This window comes from Antedon bifida, chromosome 2 (assembly GCF_963402885.1).
Source record: "Antedon bifida chromosome 2, ecAntBifi1.1, whole genome shotgun sequence".
Taxonomy (NCBI): Eukaryota; Metazoa; Echinodermata; class Crinoidea; order Comatulida; family Antedonidae; genus Antedon; species Antedon bifida.
In genome coordinates, this window is record NC_136227.1 from 28099595 (window position 1) to 28126573 (window position 26979).

A 26979-nucleotide genomic window follows, 5' to 3' on the forward strand; every position below is an offset into this window, starting at 1 on the left:
GACGGTGGTTGAAACAGTGTAAGAATGCACTGTCACTCTCCGTTTCTACTCCAAAAAAGAAGAAACCCTGAAATCGTTCAAGGAGCGTAAATACACGGTTAAGTTATTATATAGGTTAAAATAAGATACAAATTGGGAGACATCTCTTTACCACCCACCCCGATATTTTCACATTGTTTACGTTCTCATCCTCTCCCCCACCCCTCCTCCACCCACCCCGGCGTCACTAAGACTGAGTTATAACAATTATTTTCAAATAAACTATCGGATAATTACTGGAAATTACTGGACATAATTTTCTGTATTTTAATGATTTAAATTCAATAGTAGGCCTAGTCTATAACTTCATAAGGAGCCATCATTTTAAATATTCGACAAAAATGTTCTTCAAAATAGCAGGGACATGAAAAAAAACAATAGCAATCCAACTCTTTCTTTTTCCGTAATGAATACATTTTACGTATATTTTATCTATAGCGCAATGCCTAAATTTAATTATATAATTAATTGCATCGAAGAAGATTACTATGTTTATGTTAAAAGAGTTACTTCCGCATTATTTGTAGAGGGCGCTATTTTCCAAGGCCTGACAAAATATTGACCTTCAACCCCACTGTGCTGGGATTGCTCTTTGCATGCATCACATCAACGCAATTCAAGATGGCAGAAGCTGCGAATGGTTTGATTGCACAGGCGATGCAGTAAGTTTTTTGACTAAATTTCCACAAATTACAAATATTTATTTGTTAAATTTACACTGAAAGACAAGTAATATAAATAATCTAAGTGCAAAACTTAATTAGGATTAGAAAGCATTCTTTAATTATGGCTTTCTACGTCCAAGTAAATCGGATTTACCGTAGATTTCTATTCTTCCTGATCAATGTTTGTCGTTCGTGTCACCTACCTAGCCTTGTAATTATTTTGGCTGTCGTTGGGGTAGAACTGGTCGGTCACCAAGCAATACAATAGGTCAATAACGTATTTTTAAGGATGCATAATTTAGAATGTAGCCTAATTTCATATCGGCGGCCTGGGGAGCTTAGAGAATGATGCAGAAAGTATTATTATCGTCATCGACCTGTGACCGACATTTCGTGCAGGTTGTTTTAGGTGGTAATCGTATTTACCTGGCTAGCCTCCAATCCAGTACTCCACTCAACAATACATTATTACACCCTACCTTGGCATGTTGAGGGGCCTGGAGGAGATGGGTTACTTTGTAGAATTATACAAAACCATTTATGCACCATATGTTCAAACGTTCTAGATGCTCTTATTAAAATTAATTTGAAATACTGTAGTTTAATTACAATAAACGCCCCATCCCGATTAAACAACCCGGGGCGTTTATTTATTTCCTCGAATAAACGTCCTGCCGCCACAAATACAGTATATACCTGCATATTACGCAATATTATATTAGAACACATTGCTATGTCGTACAGTAGTATAGTAGAACTAACTGAAAAAGTGTTTTGTGTTTGTCATATAGGGTATTTATTTGATTATATGTTACCATATTATTACTTACACCCAAAAAAATAATGTATGGCAATCGAATTTGATGTAGAGATGATCAGTCTACAGTACTGTGCGAATGTTCAGACCTACGGAGGTATGCGACGTACAACTCCAACTGGTCTGAACCAGGAAAAGATTAGTGGAAGCCACCTCTTACGACACTGATCTTTCGGTCATCAGCTCAAGATTAGTGAACGACGCTTATGATACGAAATTCGTGCATCAATGATTTTAACCTCCAACCAATCAAATTTATTCCTGCATAAAGATGTTACAACGCAAATTATAATGACATTGCTTGAGATACAAAAGCATAACTCCATAGATCTGAACATGTCCTATATAAAAAAGGTAGTTTTACAATCCTTGGTTTATTAAACACTTTTCATACTGTTCTAATTCTTCCAAGGACCAGTGAAGGTCATTTCTGCTTCAAGGTCAATGTCATTGAGCCTTTTATACTGTAGTGTAATTATTCCTAATGTTATGGTTTGTGATTGTGAACCAATTAATAATGTCCTTGGAGTACTTTGTATGCAACAGTTTCCTAGTGCAATGTGGACTTGTGAGAATAAGTGCAGCATACAGGTACATGTACAGTACTGTATTGTGTTTTGTTGTACAATATAATGATAATCAGACCAATTAATGCTATATATAATACCCTACTGTATTTAAATATGAGCTATTGCCTTTGTCGGTTCCATCCTAAAATGGATGGTCCAGTAAATGGGTTTAGGACTGACCCACTTACTAACCTTAACCCCAAATTTCAGTACCAATGCTTAAAACCTGTTTACACTATATCAAACAAGTTTGACAAAAAAAGTGTGATGTGCCCAAATATGGTAAGTGATATGCCCAAATATGGTGGTGATACGACATCTGTCCATCTGTATGGGCAAATCATATTTTGTTGTCACATTAAGTTTGATAGTGTAGACAGAGCTTAAAATAACAAAACAATGGCGTTATTTATTTTATTAAATTAATTATTTGTAACATATTCTACACTCTCACACACTCAGCCCATGACAGAAACGAATGGCATGAAATAGTAGAACCTGCTAACGGTGATGAAGCGCAAAGATGATATAATTTTGTCAAAAATATATGTTCATCAAATTGGGATAGTACAACAGAAAATTACATTAGTTTTATAATATTTGTAGTTCCAATCAAGCAGGAATTATTTATTTTATCTAAATAATTCCTCCATGTTCAAACAATAAAATCATAAACCTACAATACAACCATTTTCAATTGTTTGAAATGTACTGTTTGTTTAGATTACACAAACTTTATCATTGGAATCATGATAACTGGATTATTAGTGAGGGGAATCCCCACTTTCTTCAAACATAACTGTAGGTCTGTAGACAATGCATACAGTACAGTTTCGCATAATAATTATATAATTGATTTGTGCACGGTATTTCCCATAATGGTGAAATACCGTAACAATGCACTCTGACATTTAAATAATTGAGGATTTATTGTAGCATATTTTATGTACACAGTTCTTTACTTTGCACAGTGTAAAAATGTTTTGAAAAATTGAATCAAATTTCAAGAAACCATGAGTTGGCCCACAATGTCAATTTACTAATAATAATAGCCTATTAATAAATACTATTAAGAGCAATAAAAAATTGAAATCAAAACTAGAGCGAAACTGACATAAGTTATTTTATTTTATTTCATTATTTTTTTAATTGAGCTATTGTGTTTTGTATCCGAAACAGATATCTTTTTATGCTAATTCACTGTGACACCATTTGATTTACTGATACTGTACATTATACTACAGTACTGTATCAAATCTGATTTATATAAAAGGGTTTTTATATCACTGTTGTACAAGAATGTACAGTACAGTACATTAGGATGGGTGGAAAAATAGTATGTTTTAGAGATTTTTACAGTAAGTGGGTACCTGGAACTGGAATAACATTATTGATAATTCAATACTAATAAAACTTCATCATCATGATTGGTCAATTTACTAATGTTGCATCCAATAGTGGGAACTAAGCTTTAAATAAATCATTTGTTTGCAAGTTCTACGATAAAATAAATGGTCTAAATCTCAAATCTAACCACAACATTACGTTCGCAGACTTACTTACTACTGTGTCACTACTACCTTCTGTACTACTAATAATGTATAGTGAAATTAATTATTACTGATGATTCATACTACGGTATCAGATAGAAATTGAAAGTCATAAAACACTGCTTGATGATGTACTGTAATTCATTAAAAAATCAAAGAAGAGTTATTTATACATTTATTCCGTATATTTAGATTTGGCAACTCTCAATTGTGTGTTACTGTTGACAAACGCTTTTGATCGTCGAGTTGAATAATTATATTTTATAGGGACTGTCTAGTCTATCTATGTGTAAATAGTGAGGAAAGTCCCCCGCTATGTATGTTGCACTACGGCTCAGAGTTTGAGTTGGCCTTATCAGGATATGAGTAGACTTGTGCATACGGAGTAGACACTCTTTGACGTCATGCATATCATGCCTTTGTTTTACAATCAGCTTTTACAGTTTACAGTACGTACAATAGAGTACTAACTGTACTATGTGATAATAAATATGGCTAGAAAGTTCTTTGTACAGTAATAATTTGGTAGGTACAGTAATACAGTATTAATCTTGTTCCAATGATCTACTGTTATTACAGGATTTGTTACTGGAATTAAAATGATAATTTAATATCAATTTCAGCCACTAAATAAAGTGTAAATATATTGTTTCACTTTAGTAATTAAAGGACAACTTCGATTTCAGAATAATTGCCAGATTTACGTTATTATTATTTAGTATTTTTTCAGGTTAAAAATAAAATAAAAATAAATAAAAAGGTTTACGAATTAGATTCCTTTGGATACAGTACTGTATGTACACTTCACAAAAAAATCTTTGATAAAAAAAATCATTATTAAATAATATATAATTATAAAAAATTATATTATTTCTGTTAATTATCAGTAAAGTTAATTTTATCTATATATTATCTAAAGCACAATGAAGTACTGTACATTAGTAGACTGTGGTGTGTCTATATTTTATGTCATGTATTGTAATCTCAGTTGTAAACATGCAATAAGGTATATCTTTCTTATCTTATATTTATCTAATGTGTGTATATTAATATTATTACTCAGTATCAGTTTCCTACTAATAGTTCCTGTATAATAAAGCTTTCTCTCGATGTGAACTTAATTCACATAAAAACAATAATAAACAGTAATTTTAAAATGTCTAATAATACTACAGTTCACTGTGTTTAGGATTTAGTATAGTACTTTATTAAACATGTTTCAGTCAAGCTGCAGCATATTTCACAGGAGGATCAATAATATTATTCAAACCCTGGGAAATGTCTGACCTTCAATTTTACAGGTAAATCAACATATAGTGCTGTAGGTACAAACAATAGGAAATATGCCACTATTTACAATTGCTATCATTAGCATTTTTCTTTGAATACCATGTACATCTGATTATATTACTGTACCTGCCCTGCCGACTATTTATCTTTTTAATCTTTATTTGCTTAATTCCTAATAGTGGACCAATAAATTCATTAAGTACTGGACTGTTAATATTAAAAGTGCTGGTGGTAGGGCATGGTTATAATCCTTGCATATTTGACCAAAATATGACCCTGCATTTGAGTTGAGCTGGCACTCAAAGCCAGATAGAATTGCAACCACATTTTAGTAGGATTGTTCACACAATATTTTTTTTCTTTGTAAAAGTATTTTAGAGTATTTGTCAACATTATAATTATTTTATGGTAAATTGGCAATTATTGGTAAAATTTAAATTTCTTTTTAAATTCAGTGGTTTCTTGTTATGTACTCTAGTGTCATCAGAAATAAACATTTTCCAGAAATAAATACTGTAGTTTACCTACTGTACATGAAGTTAATTTATTCTGCAGGTTACAGAAATCTTATAATAAGCATAACAATGGATAAATTATGGCTTCTAAAGTCAGTCCACTTTCACCAGCCAGGTAGGGGATGTTAACCTAAAGGTGTGACCGTACACAAAATCGTCATTTCTTCTCTGACAGGAACCTCAACAACTAAGTGCTTCCTGCATTAAAAATCTTTCGTTAGGTCATTTTTATTCACTAATTTCAATGTAAAGCTCTGTCTACACTATCAAACTTTATGCGACAAAATAAAATGCCCATACTGTATATAGACATGATGTCATATCACTACCATATTTGGGCTATCAGTACAATATTTAGACACATCAAACTAGTTTGGTAGAGTAGACAGAGCTTAATACAGCTGCTGTACAATGTAAATTTGTAAACAACAAATAAAAACAAATTTTACAGTATATACTCACTAAGCAAAAAAATAATAAATAACAATGTGTGTGTGAATGTACTGTATTTACTGTATTAATTAATAATTTAATCAATAAATTTGGCCATTCATTTCTTTTCAATTATTTATATCCTTTATTCATTCAATTATTTTTATAAAATTATTGAACATCACAATTAAATAAAGTTACTGTAGTACTGAAGGTAAATGTTGAAATACATAATACACAGTAATGTGTACAGACTTTATTTAAAACAAAGACCTTTTTAATTAGGTCAAATTGAAATAAAGATCTTGTGTAATAATGAATCACAAAACTTATTAACTTTGTGAATGAAATAAGTTTGAATTAATTGATGACACACTCAAGATTGTCTTGACCTTCATAGTTGACGTTTAGCCCCACTTTTAATTTTGTCGTTGGGGGTGGAAAATGACGAATATTAAGGAAATCAGAATAAAACTGTAGTATTCAGTGTTTCCTTGGCATTGACCGAGTGTTTTGAATCTAGCTCCAACCCACTAAGATCACCAGACCAACTGTCCCGATAATAGCAGGAGCCATCTCCCAAAAAAATTAAAATGCAATTTCCTCCCGATATTTTGGAAACAAAAAAATATCTCGATATTTTTTTTTTTTATTCAATATATTACACAGGTGGAACCACCTTAGCTTCAAGGTGCCTCAGTTTTTGTCAATGAATACTTAATTTCAATAAATTTACCTTTTGAAGGATTTAATTTAAATTTAAATTTTAAAAGTTTGATTGAGTTTTGTGCACTCTGAATATTTTAAGGATCATGAAAATTAATTTCGCTTCCTCACGCAAAATGCATTATCATTGTTACCGTTTTAATATTAATTTGGTATCACAAACAGTACAGCTACTATAAAGATCAAAACAATTTTTCTGTTACAATTTTCCTGTTTTATTGTTATGATCTATAGTAATTCCACACCAAAGGCATTATAAAGTAGGTTAAATACAGTTTTACTTAGAAATCTATGTTTTTTAGCTGTGTGGGTGAAATATGTGTATAATATGATATTTTGTTTCCGGAGTCAAGGCCATAGGCATTTTAATTATTAAAGTGTAACCATTGTGTTTTGCAGTATACTTGATCAAAACACAGGATATATTTCCACTATGGAAAACTTGTGGTAAGTTTGTGTTTTTGGTCATGTACATTTTTGAATCTTGTAAACATTAAAGATAATATTTAATAATTAAATCATTCATCATTCTTGAATCAGCATAGTTTGTTATAATTTAAAAATTATATTACAATATATATATATATATACTGTATAAGAAAAATGTAGGAAAATGGTTTAATTCCTCTTGGAAAACACTGCATTAAAAACAGCACAAATATTTACTGCCAGAATTCATCAAGTTCCTATACATATAACGTGCCCTAATACAGTAAATGTACTGGTTTTTTTTAATTCTTTTTATTTACCGTTTTTAAACAATTGATAAAACATTGGCTACTGTTCCAAAATTACTGTATAAAGTGTGGTTGTACAGTAGTACATAGTATACAGTACTACAATACTACGGAAGTAGTTTGATACAGTTGTACTATTATTGATAGGCTTTCTGTAAACATAGAAATACCATTCCAAGAATCACATGGCTATGGTAAATTTGCTGTTCAAATAGGCATAAATCCAGGTTGGCCTGTTTTGAGGGTTGCCAAGGCTTTGTCTTAGATTAAATGCTACTGAATAAAGGGATTTGTCGTGATTATCGTACTGAACTGTTTTCTGGGAATTTACAGACTACTGCTATTGTTCTGAGATTCAGATGGCCAGTGGTGGATCCAGGGTTTTGATTTGAAGGTGGTTAAGGGCCAAACAATTGTCAAAAATGATGTGCCGGATGAACCTTATGTCCTACTGCTTCTTTATTACATTGCAATTTTTACAAATTTTATTATTAGGCGTCCTCGGTCAACTGGCAATGTAATGGCTGTTGTACTATACAGTATTATACCTACTTAGTACAATGGGGACATCTTCAGGTCCCAACAAAGTGTCCGCTTACAGTATACTGTACTGTAGGGCTGTCCCCTGCATAGAGTACTGTAGGTGTTTGGTGTGTCAGTGTCAAAACATGTATGCAGTGTGCTCATTCTTACTCTTTAGTTTATCATGGAAAAGTGGACAACACTGGAGAATTAACTTTACAATGCACTAATGAATTTAATTATTTTACATTTTATTTTTTAATGCCTAAAGTTAAATCAATTTTCAATTGATTTATTTGAAAATTATTAACAAACTCTTTATGAGCAACAATTGTCACCTACAGTATTAACTAGTGAAAATATGTTTCATACTGTATACCATAATCCTGGATAAATTGACAAGTACAGTACAGGTAGCTAATAAAATTTGACAATGTGAAAGTAACTTGCTAAAATATTAAGTTGTAGATAACATTACAATAAGGTAAAACTGTTTTTTTCTTTAAGGCCTGCGTCGTCAACATGTTGCCGGAATGGTGGAGCAAACAGTAACATAAGCAATATTGCAGACAGATTTCAAGAAAAACGATCTAGTCTGACCGAGAGTATAGTACGTATTCATGCTTACTAGTCTGATACCTGGAAAACTGATACATGCTTGTACAGTATTACTGTATGCAGTGTTTGTTTGTTTATATTTATACTGGGTGACCTCTTCAGTCAAAGACCAGAGGGCCCAGTTATACTAGTACACCGGTGTAACCCCATACTCGTCTTGAAAGATATACTAGGTTCTTTAAAGTGCCCATGAGCTACTGTAGATCCACACTTGGACCTACGGTTTATAGGCCTTATCTGAGAAGACTTGTTTTACCACCAGAACCATGAAGCGAGTGAGGCTTGAACCCTTGCCAATGTTATGGCATGTAATTATAGTTCCACTGTCTTAACTACTCACTTGCTGTACCAAGTGTAAAGCTGTATTGAAAGGAAATGTACAGTAACTCAAAGGGGCATGATGTAGTATTTTGGTGTTCCTTTGCTTTCACATTCATACCAGTAATATTTCAGTTTAAAAAAAAAAATCAGTATGGGTGTGTATTGCTTAAAAGTATTATTTAAAGCATATAAAATCAAAAAAGAAATCGAAGCCAATAAAGTGGAAATCATTGATAGACAGCAAAAGCTATATTAGGAAAACATTGCAACAAAAAAACAAGTTATAAAAAAAAGATTTATATTTCACAAGCTGGATTTAAACATTTTTTAATAACTTCTCCCCATTTACTCACTCGCGACAGGAGCTGTGTGAACTAGTGCTCCTAGTTAGCCCTACCCACTACTCACCTGGACTGGACACAACTAAAAATTGTTTGACTAGACAGTTAAAATGTTGCTTTTGTTTGCCTGTTTTTGTTTATTATTGAGTGGCTCTAATTTCCAAGAAATAATAAATTAAAGTTATCTAAACATAAGTAAGTCTTCTAGCCATATTATATGCGCTGAAGTTACTGTACTGTACTACTACTGTATACTGTGCCTTGATATACAGTGTACACTAAAATAAAAAATAAAATGGCTGACTTACATTGGATGAACACAACAACTTGGTAACTGACTGCATTATTTACTGTATTTAAACTGGATAATGTTGACAAACTGGTATAATAAATCCTTTGCCTATTAAAGCATAGAACAGTATTCTTCCCACAAACGATGTCTTTTATACATCCTAAACAAATTATCAGACTAAAACTACTTCTGTGTGGCTTAGCTACTGTATATGTCCCTCACCAAGTTCTGCTTGCAAAGAATTCCACTAGTGTGTCCATTCATTTCATATGCAAATTTTAATTACTGTTTTTACACAACCTGTACTGCTAGACCTAAATTAGCTATATAGAGATGTTGAATATTCATCGACTAATACTGAAGTACATACAACCTTTTATTTAAACCTAAGCATATTAACCATGTGAATTTTAATAAAATGTTTTACACTAAACTTACCTTATATGAAGTATAACCTAAGTGGCCTAATAATATACCAAATATATTCTACCCTAAAACACCACCTATCCATTACAGAAACATTATTAATATAATAAACATAGTGATAGTGATTTGTTTATATGGCAATTTCTTTTAATTATTGTGTTTTTCATCATGTTTAAAATAGTAGTTTTAAATCATTATTACCTTGTCAATATTTTTATGCTGTAAAACCCCTTCTATAGAAAAGTGTCCTTCTGTTTCTAAAAGAGTGAAACGAATAAATTATTATTCTAAAATTAATATATTTTATTTGACAGCGAAATCCATTTTCTCAGACGTTGAACACATTTCCACCAAATAAACATCACAGACTTGTACGAAAGCCAGGACAAGCATATACAACAAGGTATTCAATACATTATGATTTATATGATAATTTAATAAATTTATATGAATTAATTAATAACAAATGTGAATGCTTTTTAGTTGGAATTATAATACAGATAAGGTATACTTTACCATATTTAGAATAACAGTAGAACCCCTTCGTTGGAATAACACTATTAAGAGGACACTTTTCTGTGAAAGGAAAAGAGTATTAATAGTAATACTGTATGTTTTAGAGGACACCACTACTAATCTAACAACAGGACACTGAGCTCGCCTTGCCAAGATAGGAACTTGTAACAGTCCTTTGATCTTATGTCTGGCTGCTACAAATACCAACAGTATTGTACTATGTTGTACATAGTCTCTGTATTGTGTGGTGTCTGTTAAGGGGTGAGAGATTGCTCAGATAAACCATTTGATCTCCGGAGCTCAGTATCCTGTTATTAGATTGCCTTGCCACTACTAAGGGGAGATTTTCTTCTGCACTGAAGATGTCTGTAATAGGGACTCTACTGTTGTGTATAATACAAATAAAAACAGCATTGTACAAAGAAGTACTGTATAAACAGACTCTAAATAAAAAACAAAATTAAACTGTGATTTGAAAATGTGGAAAGATATACAAAGGATTTCCTGTACTGTATATATTTGTTTTACATTTTTTAAGGAACTTTGAAAAGACTCAATTTCCTGTGCAAGTGGGTTGGGCCTTACAAAACCATGACTTTTAGTTTCTGTAAAGTTTTATTTTTATAAACACTGTATTTTTTTAATATGCCAATTACAAAGATATTTATTGTCATTGAAGGTCTGGTGGAAGTTTTAATCCAGTCACAACTTTAAATTTATTACGACGAGCTCTTCAGAAGAAGATAAATGAAGATATAGAAAAGGTTTTTCAACATTATATTCAGGTACAGTACATAACGATTAGTAAGATCCATTTCTCCTTGTTTGTTTGTTTTTATTGTTTCTCTGTACACACACATAACATTGACATTGAAAAAAAAAAACCCAAAAAAAATTTATAATCCAAATAAATAAAATTTTAAATTTTGCTTGTTTATGATTTAAACAAAAATCATTTAAGAATAAATGTGAAATCATTTATTTTCCCCTTCAACTGGCTTAATTGATAACATTTCCTGAGTATGGTAGGTGAGAGATTAGGAAGAACATTGGCATTTGTACAAATTCTAACACTGTCCTGTACTGATAACAAATATTATAGTTAAACCTGACAAGCTTAAGCCAGTACCCTACATGAGTTGGCTCAGACAACTAAAGACCTGCTTCGCAGCATACACATTTTAATTTAGATTATTTATTTAGATACAGTATGTAATGGGTAGACAAATCTAGATCTAAAGGTTGAAGCTTTTATTTTAAATTGTAGAAAAGGTTTTACTTTAATGGTTTATTTTTTATTTCTATAATATTTAAAACACAAAATTGAAAAAAAAAAAAAAAAATGTACCAACTTGAATGGTCAGAAAACAAACATATTCTATACTTGCGCACCTTCATTTATGAATTAAACATTTTTCAATTCACAAAATGTAAGGTAAACAGTAAATTAAAGAAATAATTGGTATTTAAAATGTTTCAAGTTACAGTATAATTTATAATTTATTTATTGAATATCACTTTCTGTTAATCTGTCCATTCTATAATGAGTTACGTCAGGAGTTATTACCAGTTCCGTTTTATAATTTCCCTTTTGAAAATAAGTTCATTACTTTTCTTCCAGAAATATTACTTTAATTTAAAATATGTCTAAATTTATTTTTTGTGCATTAAAAAAAATTCATTTTGCACCTAATTTTTGTATTCAATATTCATGTACTTCAGGCTGCTGGCCTATGTGCTGTGTATATAAATGCTTATAGACCAGGAATCTAGGGAAGAAGAAGAAGTATTTAATTTTGCTTGATATTTTACAGTTCTTCCAGTTGGCAGTTCAGAATATACGAGATAATTATGGGCAAGAATCTGTAAATGATGAGCATTTGGTTATTGTATTAAAAGATTGTTTAGATGCTGTGAGTTCAAACATATTTTATTTTAATATTTCAATATATATCTGATTATGGTGATGATGATGACAAAAAAAACATAAAGCTCTGTCTACACTAACAAACTTTATGTGGCCAAAAAAAATGTGATGTGCCCATATATGGACACAATGTCATGTCACTACCATATTTAGGCACATAACACTTTTGTTCAAACTAGTTTGATAGTTTAAACAGAGCGTTAGAATGGAATATATAGCAACTTCACTAATAATTTGAAAGCAATAATAAAATTATAATGGTTAATGTGCTTGCCATTTAATTATAAGGTCCAGGGTTCAATCCTGGCCTAGTGGCTTGTAGTGTAGTGGTTTGTAACTCATGACTGTTTTTATTCCACTCCCTAAGCCTATAATGCGACAACATAATAGTTGGCTAAAACTACTGTACCTCTATACAGTGATAGCAGAGTACTTGCTAACTTAAGTTTTTGGTCACAAAAATGTTAAAAATGATAACATTCAATTGAGTTTAATTTATATAAAGAATACTAAATTAGAAACATTTGTCAAATTATAATGAGGGAATTTTATGTTAATGATAGCAAAGAAAATACAATAATTGATAATACATAGGTTTTAAAAGGGGGTAATTTACATCTTAAGCAGTATTAAAACAATATTTTATGATGTATTTCAATGAAACTGAAACTAACATATTAAAACTTAATATCTTACAATAACTATGACATCTGAAAAGTAAAATTTATTCGATATGAATCAGTCAGTTTTGTTAATAAATGTTAATGAGAATATTAAGATAAATGTGTGTTTATGTTATTGAATTAATTTCAAAACTTTAAATGGCAGCTTACACAGTGTGTGACTTCGTCTAGAAATAGAGTATAAAAGATTGTTTAATAAACTTGCTAGTTCATAAAATCATTATTTTGTACTATTGTCTTATATTTTCTTGTATTACCAGGCCAAAGAAATTTTCAACCCTCCCTCAGACGTTGCATTCACACAAGAATCTCGGTTAGACTGGCTGGCTATAGCAGGATCTGCAGCTAGCTATGCTGGCAGTGATGCTGGAAGGACATGCAGCTCATACAGAGCAGATGAGGTTTGTAAAGCTCTGTCTACACTATCATCTACACTATTATTTTTTATATCTTTGTTAATTTTGTGTTTTTATAGTTTATTTTGTATTTACTGTTTGTTTGAGGGTCCCTAATGATCAGCTGATGCTGGATGGACCACCCTCATAAAATATTGTTGAAATAAAAAAAAATAAAATAAACTTTATGTGACAAAAAAATGAGATATGCCTACACAGTATATGGGCATGATGATCATCATCATACTTTTTTTGTCACATAAAGTTTGATAGTGTAGACAGAACTTTATACATTTAAAATTTGGCATTGTTCATCAAATTGTATTTAAAAAATGGTCATAGAAATATCAACTATGTTTTAAAACTGTTTTTTTCTGGTATTTTTTTCTAGAGAGATGAAAATATTGAGAGTGGAACATTTTCTATGCGCCCCACGCCGTCGGTTACCACGAGAAAGGTAAGAAAGGTACTAACAACTTTTAATTTATTTTTGTTTATTTAATCTAATGTTTTATAAGATCTTTATTTTTAAAAGATCTATAGTTTGAATGTTGAACGTTTCAGAAAAATTGAAATGATTGCAAATTGCATATAAAGTGTAAAATAACATATTAATCACTAACATTGAATACTATCCTGTTTTCACAATGAATGGTGAGACACCAATTGTTACAGTCAACTGAACATGCTCGGGCAGGACGTGGGTTTCCCACCATTTCTGTGACTAAGATATGAAATTAAAAGATGACAGATTTATACGAAAAGTACCCATCACATAAGAAAATTTGAAAGTCTAAAACTAGATCAACCTTTAACCAAGTGATCCACTGATAAATCGCAAATCGAAGAATAATATGATACCTTGGAAAAATGACAACCGTAAGGTTTTACAACCATGGTTGCCTCACAGCTGTCTTTGGCTGTCCAACCTTGATCTTCTAAATATTATACAATTAATGTTAAATAAATTTACTTTGAAATTATAAATTTTTCAGAGAAAAGGTCGGCCGCCTTTGCATCATCAAGATTATGAGAATTCAGATGACATAAATATATCAAGACCCACACGACCTGCAAAGGTCAAGAATGAACCAGTGAAGCGTGAAGGACCAAAATGGAACCCAAATCGTCTTACAACAGAGACAGAGTTTGTGATGGGTGCAAAAGCAAATAAGTTAGTTATCATTTTGTTTTCTGTTATGTATTTACACTATATAAAATAAAAGTGAAGTTACTTGTACTATAAGAATCAAATGGCTGAGCGGTTAAGGCAGGGGCGCGGTTTACTGTACCCAAACAGCCAAAAACATCAGTATGGGTTTGAGGGTGTAGTTCTGGTGGTGGAACAAGTCTTCTCGGATAAGGACTATAAACTGCAAGTCCAGTGTACACAGTTTACCCATGTGCACTTTAAAGAACCCAGTTTATCATTCAAGACGAGTAGAGGGTTACTCCGGTGAACTGGTTCACAAAATAGCCCCTGTATCAGGGAGATTTCCACTATCTGACTGTGATTAATTTACTATTGGTAATCCTTGGTCACATGTGCATAAAGACATAAAATAAATATAATATGGGTGATTTACATTAGAGTATGAAACTGACCATTCTAAGGATACCTACTCTATATTAAAATGATATGTATACATAAATGATGTATTTAATACAGTATAAGTTAAGTTTTCATATGTTCTTCTTCTTTTCTAGAGCACTTGGTTTAGGTGCAACAAGGGGCAGGTTGTACATGAAGCATCCTAACGTATTTAAGGTTGGTAACTGAAATAATTCTGCTAAATATAATAGTATAGTAGTACATTAGTAGTGTATTGATCTATAAACACAAAGATTTAGCTATTTTTTACTTGGCAAAATAGAATTTTGCTTATAATAGTACTTGCTTTATTTGTTTGTTAGCACAATAGCGCCTACAATTTTCATGTTATCATACTGAATATTTCGGTATAAATAGGTATATACTTACAGAACATGCCTATTGAAATTCAAGAAATTTGGTTCATTAATAACTTCATAAATAAAGAATAAAGAAAAATGTGTATTCTTTTAACATGTGCCGAAATATCAACATGCACTCTCTATGGCAATATTTTTGCCGAATACTTCACTCAGTTTCTGAGTGCTTTCATTAATATTTGTCAATCTATCTCTAAAGGGTTTTTTCATTCACTTAAATTGTATGATATATTTTGGTTGACAGTATTCCGGTGATCAAGATGACAAACAATGGTTGTATGATAATAGATTAATGCCTGCTACAGGTGGTAAGGCCTACTTAATGATTAAAGAAGACATTCTAGAGTTATCACAAACACCAGATTACAGGTAAGATAATAATAACATTTGAAACTTTTAAAATGCTCTCATATAAAAACTTTCACATAAAGATAAACATTATCAAGTAGATCATAATCAACAATATCAGTGAGTTGCTTATGAACTAGGAAATTTATCCAAAAAAAATCAAATCATCAAATGATGTGAGAAAACTAACATAACAATCGGTGATTATAAGATATAATTAGAACTAATATATTTTAATCAAATCAAGCTGATTGGTGGAAATTTAATCTCTCAATGAACAGGGTGCATTATTATGTTTAACTTGGCACGTAATAATGTACAAAAAACAGCATTATCACTGCTTGATCACATCATGTTTACAATGATAGTAATTTAATAGCAAATAATAGGCTAATCCTACAAATATACAATCGGAGATGTGTACGTATAAAACTTCCATTCACACTGATAGGCTAAGGAAAATGTTTGTAAAAAGTCGCCTATCAAAGTGAATACGACTCAAGGGAAATCCTTGAGTACTTAAGTGAAATACTTAGGATTGAAGGGTAGTTGGTGAATATGATCACACTGTATTAAGCTCTGTCTACACTATCAACTTTATGTGACAAAATAAATGTGATGTACCCATATATGGACATGATGATGTCATATCACTACCATATTTGGGCATATCACACTTTTTTTTTGTCAAACTAGTTTGATAGTGTGGACAGAGCTTTATACTGTTTTATAATTTTATACAGAAATACCAGTCTTTTACTACATGAACTGAAGTCGTTTGTAGTTCCGGAACACATACTTCAGAAGATGCGCAAATTTATGGAGATGCATCGTACAGACAGTACACCTGGTGATTGATAGTTGCAAATGCTTGCCTGTATCACACCTGTTATGCAAATTATCAAAACCAATTTAAAGTTAAAATAAGCTAACACAAAACGTTGAAATGGGCTTAAGAATTTTGAAAGGTACATTTATTGCCATAAGTTATTGTTGACTATAAAAGTAAAAGGAACGTAGTTTGTACATTGACCGGAAAACTTGATATTTGATTGGCTTGTTTAGAGTATATATTTTATAAAGTGAATAGCACGTATACATATTTTGTAAAGACGACTTAACAGAGGACATTGACTTTGGATTTACTAACTGTCTCTTATTTTTTGTGGAGATAGTGACATTTTTTTCACTTTTTGTGAGGTTTTGCACGTTTTGAAAGTTTAAGCTCAGAGAAATTGATTTTGATAATTTGCATAATTCAAGGTGGTCAAGAAGCCATTGCATATAAGATATTTTAGCTACTACATTAGCTGAATGATATTATAGGTATAGCTAACATACTAATTATGCAAATTTGTACAATTTTGGTTATAAGTTTGTTGAAAGAAATACTGTATACCAGATATCAGAATTTCAAAATACAGCTTTATACAGTACATGAATACCATAGAGTAATTCCTCCATGATGAATATATAATACACATATTATTGCTATCACTGTCTTAGCTATGTCTGCACTATCAAACTTTGTGACAAAAAAAATGTAATGTGCCCATATATAGACACTATGATGTCATATCCCTATTTGGGAATCACACTTTATTGGCAAACTAGTTTGATAGTGTAGACAGAGCTTTACATAATACACACCATTTTAATATCCAATTTATTCAGCTAATGTAGCGTATACAAATTTCCTTATAAGGTGGCCTTTTTAGTTGCCAGGTAGTCGTAACATGATTTGCTGCGGGTAAATATCCAAATTTCCATTTGTACTTTTGCTTCTTAAAATATTACGACAATTTTGAACAAATAAAATGCAACAATATATTTTGATATTATGAAAAGTTTCTGTAGTGGTTATATTGCATACTTTTGGCAATGTATTAAAATTATTAATATAGCATTGTAAAGGTTGGTCCCCACTAGGATGCAAATGCAAGGAGGTATGCACATGTACTTTGAGGAATCCTAAGCTCTGTTCGCATGAGCACTTGTGTCCATGTGTTGTGTGTATATCCATGGAGGAACTCCATGGTATATCCTTGCGTGTTGTGTGTCCTTGCATTTTATATGTATCCTTGTGCTGTTGTGTCAGTCCTAGTGGGAACCAAGCTTAATTTCTGTGCCTTTGCTTTTATATATTTTCTATGTTAATATAATTTAGTCTAACCATAAACAATTAACTCTTGTGTTGTGTTGGTGTATTGTTTTTTGAGAACCTATTATTTTGTCATTATTGACAATAAAGTGATTTATTGATGAAACATTATAATTTAACTTGCCTTTTTAAAAATCCTACAAATATTATTAGGCTTCTTACTAACTGCCTAATAAAGATATTATTTTGTATACTGTTAAACTGAGCAAGTAAATTTAAAATAAGTGTACACTTTTTTATGCAATTCTGTTGACTGTTTGTTGTGACTGACTGGAGTGTAAAAACTAAAACATTTAAATTCCTTAAACACTGTACAGCATCAGCAAAAAGATATAGATTTTGGAGTTAAAGATTTGTTATTCTATTAAGAATTTGTGGAATTATTTATTAATTGTTTTCTGTACAAATATATGAGGTGTATAGGAATGATGGATGTTAACACTTAATACATAAAAATGACACATTTGACATCTCTAGTACATTCATATTGTTTCTTTACAGTAATATTTTGAAAAATTTTTGAAAAAAATAAAAATTGCATGTACTGTAGTAAATCAATAATTAAAAAGTTTTAAAAAATTGTTAAAGTAACTTTGCTACATTTTGAACAATATTAAATATTGTACATTTTGATAAGTTTTATTTAATAAGAATATATAATAGAATATTGAAGTAAATGATAATTATAATTATTATTACTATTCAATATTATAATTCTATTGTTGATACATTCCAGTCACTTTCATCACAACAAACGTATATTCTATTATAAATTGTTTTCTCTCTATATTAATTTTTTAGACATTGTGCAAAATAAGATGGTCAAATTAGATGTACTGGGCATTACACAGATGTAGTATAAAATACATGCACAGTACCTTTAATTTTTGTAGAAAGAATATATAGTATTGTACTTGCTATACAAGTTTAAGAGAGAATAAAGGGACTATTCAGGCATTTATAAATGTGATATAAGGATACTGTATAAAATACATTGCCTGTAAAGTCTCTTTAATCTTTGTAGCAGGCATTATTTGGTATTATATTTCCCCCAATAAGGCTGGCCCCTTGTTGGTTGTTGTATGTTTGTATGGTATATAAATATTGAAAATAATGTATAATTTCAGATACACATTTACTACTGTAATTTATCCTATAAAATGGCAAATTTTCTACAATACTGTACAGTGAATAATATCAACGTACGTTTATAACATTTTCGTAAACTTAACTTATATTTAAGCTTGGGAGTTTTTGTTTAGATAAGTAAAATTCTTTTTTTATATGAAGGCGCTGTTGCTAAGGTTTTTTGTAAAGCAACTTGGATTTACCAAAGTTTTTGGAAACTTTTTAAGTGTTATGGTTGTTTGTAAGCATTTGTGTCTTGAATTCTACAGCACTGTGCTTTAAACTGTTACGATAGTGACATTAGAAGACTCACTGTATTTGTTCCTACTCTATTTAGTATACATGGTGACGAATGTATGTTTTTATTCCACCTGCCAACTCTACCTATTTGGTCCCTTTCTGCAAATTAGTTCCAAAAAAATTATTTATGACTGTTGTTTATTTGAAATTTAAGGGTGGGTTTAGACCATAATGCTTTTCATATGCTGGCAGGTATTCCACAACTAGGTATTTATTATTTATACCATAAAAAGAAAAGAATTTTGATTTTCCTCTCTGTATTATAGTTTATCAAGAGCATTTAAGTATTATTATTAGCATGACTATTTATAGTTAGTAATTCACTATTTATTTTTCAGTTATAATGATTGTTATGCCATTTTCTGTTGCAATTTATACACATTTGCCTTATATAAATATAACAATTTTTAAAACAAGCATTATTGTATGACTTGTTGCAGCGCTTTTATTTTTACTCTCAGGCTTGGTCTTGCATATAACCAAAACTACTATGTACTTATCTAAAAATCATAATGTTGCAATTGAATGAATTACAGTAGGCCTGTAAATGTTACAGAGATTGGGGTCAAAGTGTGAAAATCAACCAATGGTTGCTGTGCACAATCTAAATTGACAAATATTATTTGAGATGTTAGGATTGATTTAATGGAGAAGAGTTTAAAATCTTTATATTAGACAATTAATCCACCTGTACTGGTTTATACACAAAACAATGGGTTAAATATGCATTTTTTAATAAGCAACAGTATTTATAAATGTTAGTGTAATATGGACTTTTCAATTACACACAACACTACCCATGTGTAGCATTAAATTGTTAAAATCATATTTTAGGCATACATACTAAATGGTCTTTGGTACCAAGTATGTACAAATATGGATCTCTCATTTTTTTTAATTCAAGCAAGTGGTTTTTTTTATCAATCCTAACCTACATACCATCTATCTCTCCTTGCACAATACACTGTTGTAATTTCAGGCCTAGGTGTATTTTTTGTATGTACACATTTATTTATTTGTTAAATTGTATTGTACAGATTAAATGAATTGTTTGTAAAGAATAAAATAAAGCAGTTTTTACCATTAAGTTTGTCTCGTTTGCTTCTGTCTTTATTTATATTCAATGTCATTTAGCATTTGAGGGGAATCCTCAATTTCATTATTTAAGCAGAAACTTGAACCACATTAATTCTACATTTTTTAATAACATGAGTCTTACTTTAGTGAGACCTACCTCGTGCTACAGTATAAGCAGATTTACAGCCACTTTTGTATATCATGCAGTATGACCTGGGTAATAATGTATCTACAGCGCTTGGAGGTTTCACAAAAAAATAGGATTAGTCTAGGTTTTAGACTGTGTTTCTACTTAATATTAGTAAAAAGATATATATTGTCTATACTGTATATACTTTGTCACATATGGTGTTTCATACATATAATACTTGGGTTCAAAAACTCCTGACAAAAATTGAAACACTAACGAGAATACAATTTTTTGACCACACAGCAACCTACAACGTAACCTAGAGTTGCCATTTAAGATAGCAAAACAAAAATGCATTGCTGATTGGATTAACTTTAATTAAAGGACTATTTTAATAGTATACTTACTACTATTTCAAAGTAGTTTTGTAAATACAGTACATATGTAACACAATAAAGATGAGAAAATTGGCCTCTGTCATTTGTAGTCTTTTTCAACATTATATTAATGACTGTTTTCTTCATTTTGGGCCTTGCTCAGGGGCCTTGTAAGCTCCAGGGGCCCTGGGTTTAGTCAGTGATTGATCATAGCCGATACGCCACTGGCTATACAGCTTACAACAGAGTACAGTAAGAAACCTGTGATCTGAGCATGAGACTCTATAGCCAAGGATGTATCCTGAATTATCACACCTTTAGTATGTTTTTATACAACCTGTATCATGGTAAATACTTGTACAGTATAATATACATATTTCATTCCATTTTTTGTTGTGAACTCTTATTTGAAAGTAATAGATGAAGCAGGATACCTAATAAGGAAACAAAATATAGAATTATAAAATAATAATACAATTATATTAATTGTTTTCAAAGGCACCACTTATGCTGGTTAGGCCAATTTATGATGAAATTCACTTACAATTCTTGGTGTTTTTAATACAGCCAGTCAGTTATATATACACAAATTAATCAAAAATTGTATTGCATGTTTTCTAAATGCTTCCCTAGTAATATACAGTATTTTCTTTATAAGGTTATTTGATTATTTTATAAAGCATTTTAAAAATTCAATTGAGATATATTCTGTTTGACATACCTGTTGCTACAGATAAATTGAGAGAATCTATCCCAGGATGCAACTCTTGGCCTGGTTGTATTGTGAGCAATTTGTTACAACAGCTGATAACCTCCTCTTTTAGACCAAATCCTTCACTCCCTATAATGACAACATGAGTAGTACAATATTTAATGGCACTTTATAAAAGTTACAACTCTGAACTGTAGACTGTGGCACGCCAAGCTGTCATTTATTCGGAAATAAAGATATCTTAGTTTAAAACTAAGATATCTCTATTAATAGAGATATCTCTATTTAAAACTAAGATATCTCTATTTAAAACTAAGATACCTCTATTAAAAACCAAGATATCATTATTAAAAACAAAGATATCTCTATTGTTTGAATAAATGACAGCTTGGCGCGCCATAGTAGACTAAATAATGTAGCTGGATGCAGATGTTTACAATGGTGCAAGTACAGTATATCAAATAAACATATAGTATCTGAAGCTCTGTCTACACTATCAAAGTAGTTAGACAAAAAAGTGCCCAAATATGGTAGTGATATGACATCATCATGTCCATATTTGGGCACATCACATTTTTTGTCACATGATAGTGTAGACAGAGCTTTAACTCATAACAAGTCAATGTAATTGGAACGTAAAAGAATAATAATAAATGTTCACTTTCTTTTGTTCAGAATAACTTAAATGAAAATGATATCATATAACTTACCTACAACTAAGATGACTGGTTTTTGCATGTCAATATCTTCTCCTTCTTTCTGTATTGTAACATCTTCACTATCATTAATGTTGTCATCATTACTAAAGGTTGTAGACTTAGACGAACCAACAATCTCCCAGCCAATCAGAGATTGTAGAAAGGTAGCAAGATCATCAACTGCATATACTGGTTGGACTTCCATCACACCACTAGATGCTTTGCTAACAACCGGAGTCAAAGAGCAACTATATAAAAAGATATACATTAACAAAAAATGATGAATAAGTATAACATGGAAGCCTTGCATGGCATGTTCAAACCTGCTGTTTGTGTTTATTTTATCATAATTTATTTCCAAATCTCTTTCAAATTGTGTCTACAAAATTGTCTATGTATTATAGCTCATACTGTGCTATTCATTCTGCTTATAATTACAGTATTCTACACCAGTATGTATAATAAATGTAATCATTGTATGATAGGTGTGTTTAGTTTCAAGGCAATCTAACAAACAGGATGCTGAGCTTCAGAGATCAAAGGGTTTATCTGTGGCTGCGACAAGATCAGTTCCACACTCCATAAACTTTTGACTGATTTTCGATTGACCAATTGCCATCCTCAAATGTTTGGTTGACACACACCACGCCATGGAGAATATGGTCATCAGTACTGTTGGTATTTGTCGCAGCCAGACATAAGATCAAAGGACTATTACGAGTTCCTATCTTGGAAAGGCGAGTTCAGCATCCTGTTGTTAGATTGTCTTGGTAGTTTCTAGTTGTACTGTTTTGTGGTTTGTTTAGTATTTTACCTATTTCTTTTACTGACAATAATTCCATCAGCTCCTAGAAAATATGATGACCTCAACACTGCACCAAGGTTCATCGGATCCTACAAAATAAAGGTATGATGTAAATATTACAATGCGTTTTAAAGAATGTATGTGTATTTATAATCAAGGATAATAATACACAAAGTTACCACCAAAGTCTTTGACCATACTCTGGGATGTGGGATTTTAAATGCTAGGCCTATCGTCTTCGACAAACAACTGACAACTTGTGCTTTAAACTTACTATGACCTGGTCTAGTGCAAGCCAAACTGGTGTGTTGCTCCTTGATACTTCAATTAGCTGCTCCCCAGTTACTGGAAGCATTGCACTATCAGAAACTCTTTGATCATGAAAAATTGATTTCCCAATTTCAGGAATTTCAATTTCTTGTTCCTGATGGACTGGTGCCCCATCAGGAATTTCAATTTCTTGCTCCTGTAGGATTGGTCCCCCATCAATGGAAATCCCACTTCTTTGTTCCTGATGGACTGGTGTCCCATCATCAGGAATTCCAAGTCCTTGCTCCTGGGGGATTGGTTTACCATCATCAGTTACTTCAACTGTCTGCCTTTGAGGTGGTGGCATTTCAGAAATGTGATTTCTTTGCTCCTGCAAAATTTCCTGATCCATCAGGAATGGTGCTTCAACACTCTGCTGCTCCAAGTCATGTGTTATCTTGTTATCCACCGTCTTCGATGGTTGAGTAAATGGAGTATAATCAAGTTTACTAACCTCTAAACAAATTCCCTACATTTTGTTAAAGGTAAATAATTTAATGTTAGTACAGTAGCAGTATCATATTGTACAGGAATTTGGTTTACATTTCTCTGTTAACACAATACAGATATTGTTTAAGCATTCAAAGCAGCAGCACCGTATAAATAGAACATTTTATTTATTTCTTAGGGTACAAAACTGTCTATAGGCCTGTATTATATGTGTGTATATACACTACACTTAAATACACAAAAACATATTAATTTCACCTGATGTGGTCTAAGTTTGGTCATTGTATTCATGGTACTGCGGTACAACTCAATTATTTCTATTCCACTTTCTTTTAACTCTGTTAATATTTCGTCAAACTTAGGCCGACTGTATTCAGCATCCAATAGGCCTTTGCGAACATACGCTTTGAAGACGGTCCTCCGATTTGCCTTGAGAGCAAGAAGACATGGAGAGACTCCAAACAAAATTTCATTTCCTTTCGCTGGATAAAATCTAAAATAGAAAAAATGTGATTATAATATTTGCGTATACAACTTTGTTGATAAATGCCCTATTATCACGACAGGCCTAGCTATGATGGAAAAAGTAGTTGTGCTAGACTAATTTTCCTCAACCCTCAGTCTTAAGATCTAGATTACATTTAGTGCCTACTCCTAGTGCCTGAGTAATCTATTTGGTGTGATATCTTCAACTAAATTGGATGAGAGACTTTGGTCGAAAAGCAATTATACTATGGAATTCATTACCGGAGGATGTAGTATCTTCAAGATCAACTTATCAATTTAAGTCAGGTTTCGAACAGGCATGGTCCAACCACCCTCTAAAACTTTAGATTTGATGTTATTTTCAAGAGGGGCTTATAGGCATAGCCTAGCCTTGACTACTGATCCAGCAAATGCTGAGCTCCGGAAACAAGTAAACAAGTAAACTAATATTTTGTCTAGTCCAATTGTTAATTAGGTTAATTACAACCTACTGTACTGGCAAACACTACCTTCTTTCCTAACTATCTCAATTCATAATAAAAAAATATATATAATAATTATCAATTATTTCACCTAATGTTTGTACAGTACCTGTTGTAATCACTATGGAAAAGTGAGTGCTTTTTTTAAAGCATTTGTATTTCTCACTGGCTGTCTACTCTTTGATTTTGTACATTTCAACTCAGCTGAGATTTGAAAAATCGTGATGATTTGTATGAATTTCAAAACGTAGCCCGAGCTATATTTGGAGCTGTACTCTACTGTACTGTACCCCCTCATAAATTACATGATTTTATTTCCTATGATCTTTTTGGTTAATATTATAATATATATTTATTTAAGAAATATTATTTAGTAGTCATTTTTACACAATTGATATTTACCAAACATAATAATTCATTAAAATTTACATTCTTACCATCAGTTTGAAAAATGAATTTACATATCAGACTATTAGTATTACACACACCGAGTAATGCTTATTATAATTTTACAAACTCACTTACAACTTGTCTGAGTTATATCTAGGAATTTCTTTGCTCTTCCAGTGCTGATTAGGCTTGTACCCATATCTACTTTTTCCCTCGTTACTATATCTAGGAGGTCTAGACCAAGAAGATGTACCTTTACTGTCCCGATTATCATATCTAGGTCTAGACCAAGAAGATGTACCTTCACTCTCCCGATTTTCATATCTAGGTCTAGACCAAGATGTACCTTCACTGTCCCGATTATCATATCTAGGTCTAGACCTAGAAGATGTACCTTCACTGTCCCGATTTTCATATCTAGGTCTAGACCAAGAAGATGTACCTTCACTGTCTCGATTTTCATATCTTTCCAATTGGTTCTGCTGATGTTTTCTGGACTTTTCCTCAGAAATATTGTTATCTTCAAAAGATATTTTCATTCTTTCGACAGGCATTTTTATTCTTTGAAAATTATCAGATTGAATGTTATTACTCCTATCATATTGGTCTATTTCCTGCTCGATTTGTGGATTTGGTTTCATCACTGGAGATGTCAACCTAGGCCTAGGACTCACTCTGCTACTCGACCTAGCCGACGTAGGTCTGGTAGGTCTCCTAGGCCTAGTGACAAAACTTGCAACAACCAGATTCACACATCTTGATTTGGGCTGCAATAAGCTAACGCAGCCTAAAGATTGTGTCAGTTTCGGAACCAGCAAGGATGATGGTACTATCAAAATCTTCCGGTACATTATTACCTATATCTAGTCACTTATAATAGCAAAAAGCGCCTAGGCCTTCGTTCCAAAAAACAGACGATATGATCAGTCAGAAAGTCAGGCACGAAAAGGCCGTTTCCCTCCCACGTGTGTTTGTTTTGATTTATTTTTAAAACACATGGTGGAGTAGGGCGCCACCAGTCGCCGGATACCTCTAAAAACTTTTTACATTACCGATAAGTCTGAAAGTAGAATACTATACTTATTATGGATTCAGTATTATAAGTTTCTCATTAATTTAATTATGCTTCGAAATAATAACGATATATTAATGTTTTAATTTCCTTCCCTGGAGTTAGTAATAATAATAAATTGTATTTCAAACTTAGGTCCAGAACTTACGAAAACAACAGTGTAATTAAGTACGTAAACAAAACTGAAAAATTCATTTGAACAAGTGTATTATCCACAAATACATGCTGTGACTTTCAGGAGGGTTTTCAGGGTGGAATTCAATTGAGGCAGGAATTTATTTATTTTTGGGTGTAATGTGGTAACATGTATAATCAAATAAATACCCCTAGATATGAACACAATTAATATCTAAAAGTGATAAAATACAGTAAAAATTGTATCAAAATGCTCGGTAAATTGTAGACCATGTCATTCAATGAATTCTACTATAAATAGAAATTTGTTAATACAATATTGTGTATAATGCATGTGGCAGAGCGTTTATTCGAGGAAATAAAAAAACACCGGGTATGTTAATTCGAGGGGGGAATTTATTTAAAATGATGTTCTATGGGGAGGGGGGCAGGAGGTAGTTATTTGAGAATGCATTTATTTAAAGTGGGGCTTTTATTTGAATAAATACGGTAAACATCGCATCAGTCACCTAGTATAAAGCATCTTGACCCAGAGAACTGGAAAAAATATAGCGCAAAACGTAATGT

The 26979-nt window shown here is 31.7% G+C and overlaps 3 protein-coding genes across 6 annotated transcripts in view; 2 read left to right on the forward strand and 1 right to left on the reverse strand.

Moving 5' to 3' along the window:
- Positions 1-20376, forward strand: LOC144858909 (deoxynucleotidyltransferase terminal-interacting protein 1-like). Its single transcript, XM_078715057.1, has 13 exons — positions 1-18; positions 567-701; positions 7003-7050; positions 8370-8472; positions 10175-10263; positions 11056-11161; positions 12191-12289; positions 13247-13387; positions 13773-13838; positions 14377-14555; positions 15089-15149; positions 15597-15721; positions 16444-20376. The coding sequence occupies exons 2-13, from the start codon at positions 661-663 to the stop codon at positions 16556-16558; spliced, it is 1173 nt and encodes a 390-aa protein (XP_078571183.1). The 5' UTR covers positions 1-18; positions 567-660; the 3' UTR covers positions 16559-20376.
- The window catches only part of LOC144858915 (transmembrane emp24 domain-containing protein 2-like), a 144807-nt gene that overhangs the window by 74157 nt on the left and 43671 nt on the right, over positions 1-26979 (forward strand). The window lies entirely within an intron of this gene.
- Positions 20370-26143, reverse strand: LOC144858906 (rRNA methyltransferase 1, mitochondrial-like). 4 transcript variants are annotated; one of them, XM_078715052.1, is made up of 8 exons: positions 25552-26048; positions 25341-25506; positions 24106-24340; positions 23363-23866; positions 23098-23177; positions 22296-22531; positions 21595-21714; positions 20370-21307 (listed from the first exon to the last, which is right to left on the reverse strand). In XM_078715052.1, exons 1-8 carry the CDS (start codon positions 25844-25846, stop codon positions 21252-21254), a joined length of 1692 nt encoding a protein of 563 aa, XP_078571178.1. In that variant the 5' UTR covers positions 25847-26048; the 3' UTR covers positions 20370-21251. The 4 variants fall into 4 exon arrangements, with proteins under 4 accessions (XP_078571178.1, XP_078571177.1, XP_078571179.1 ...); XM_078715051.1 differs by having other exon boundaries at positions 23363-23547; positions 23590-23866; positions 25341-26048; XM_078715053.1 differs by lacking the exons at positions 25341-25506; positions 25552-26048 and adding an exon at positions 26063-26143 and having other exon boundaries at positions 24106-24329.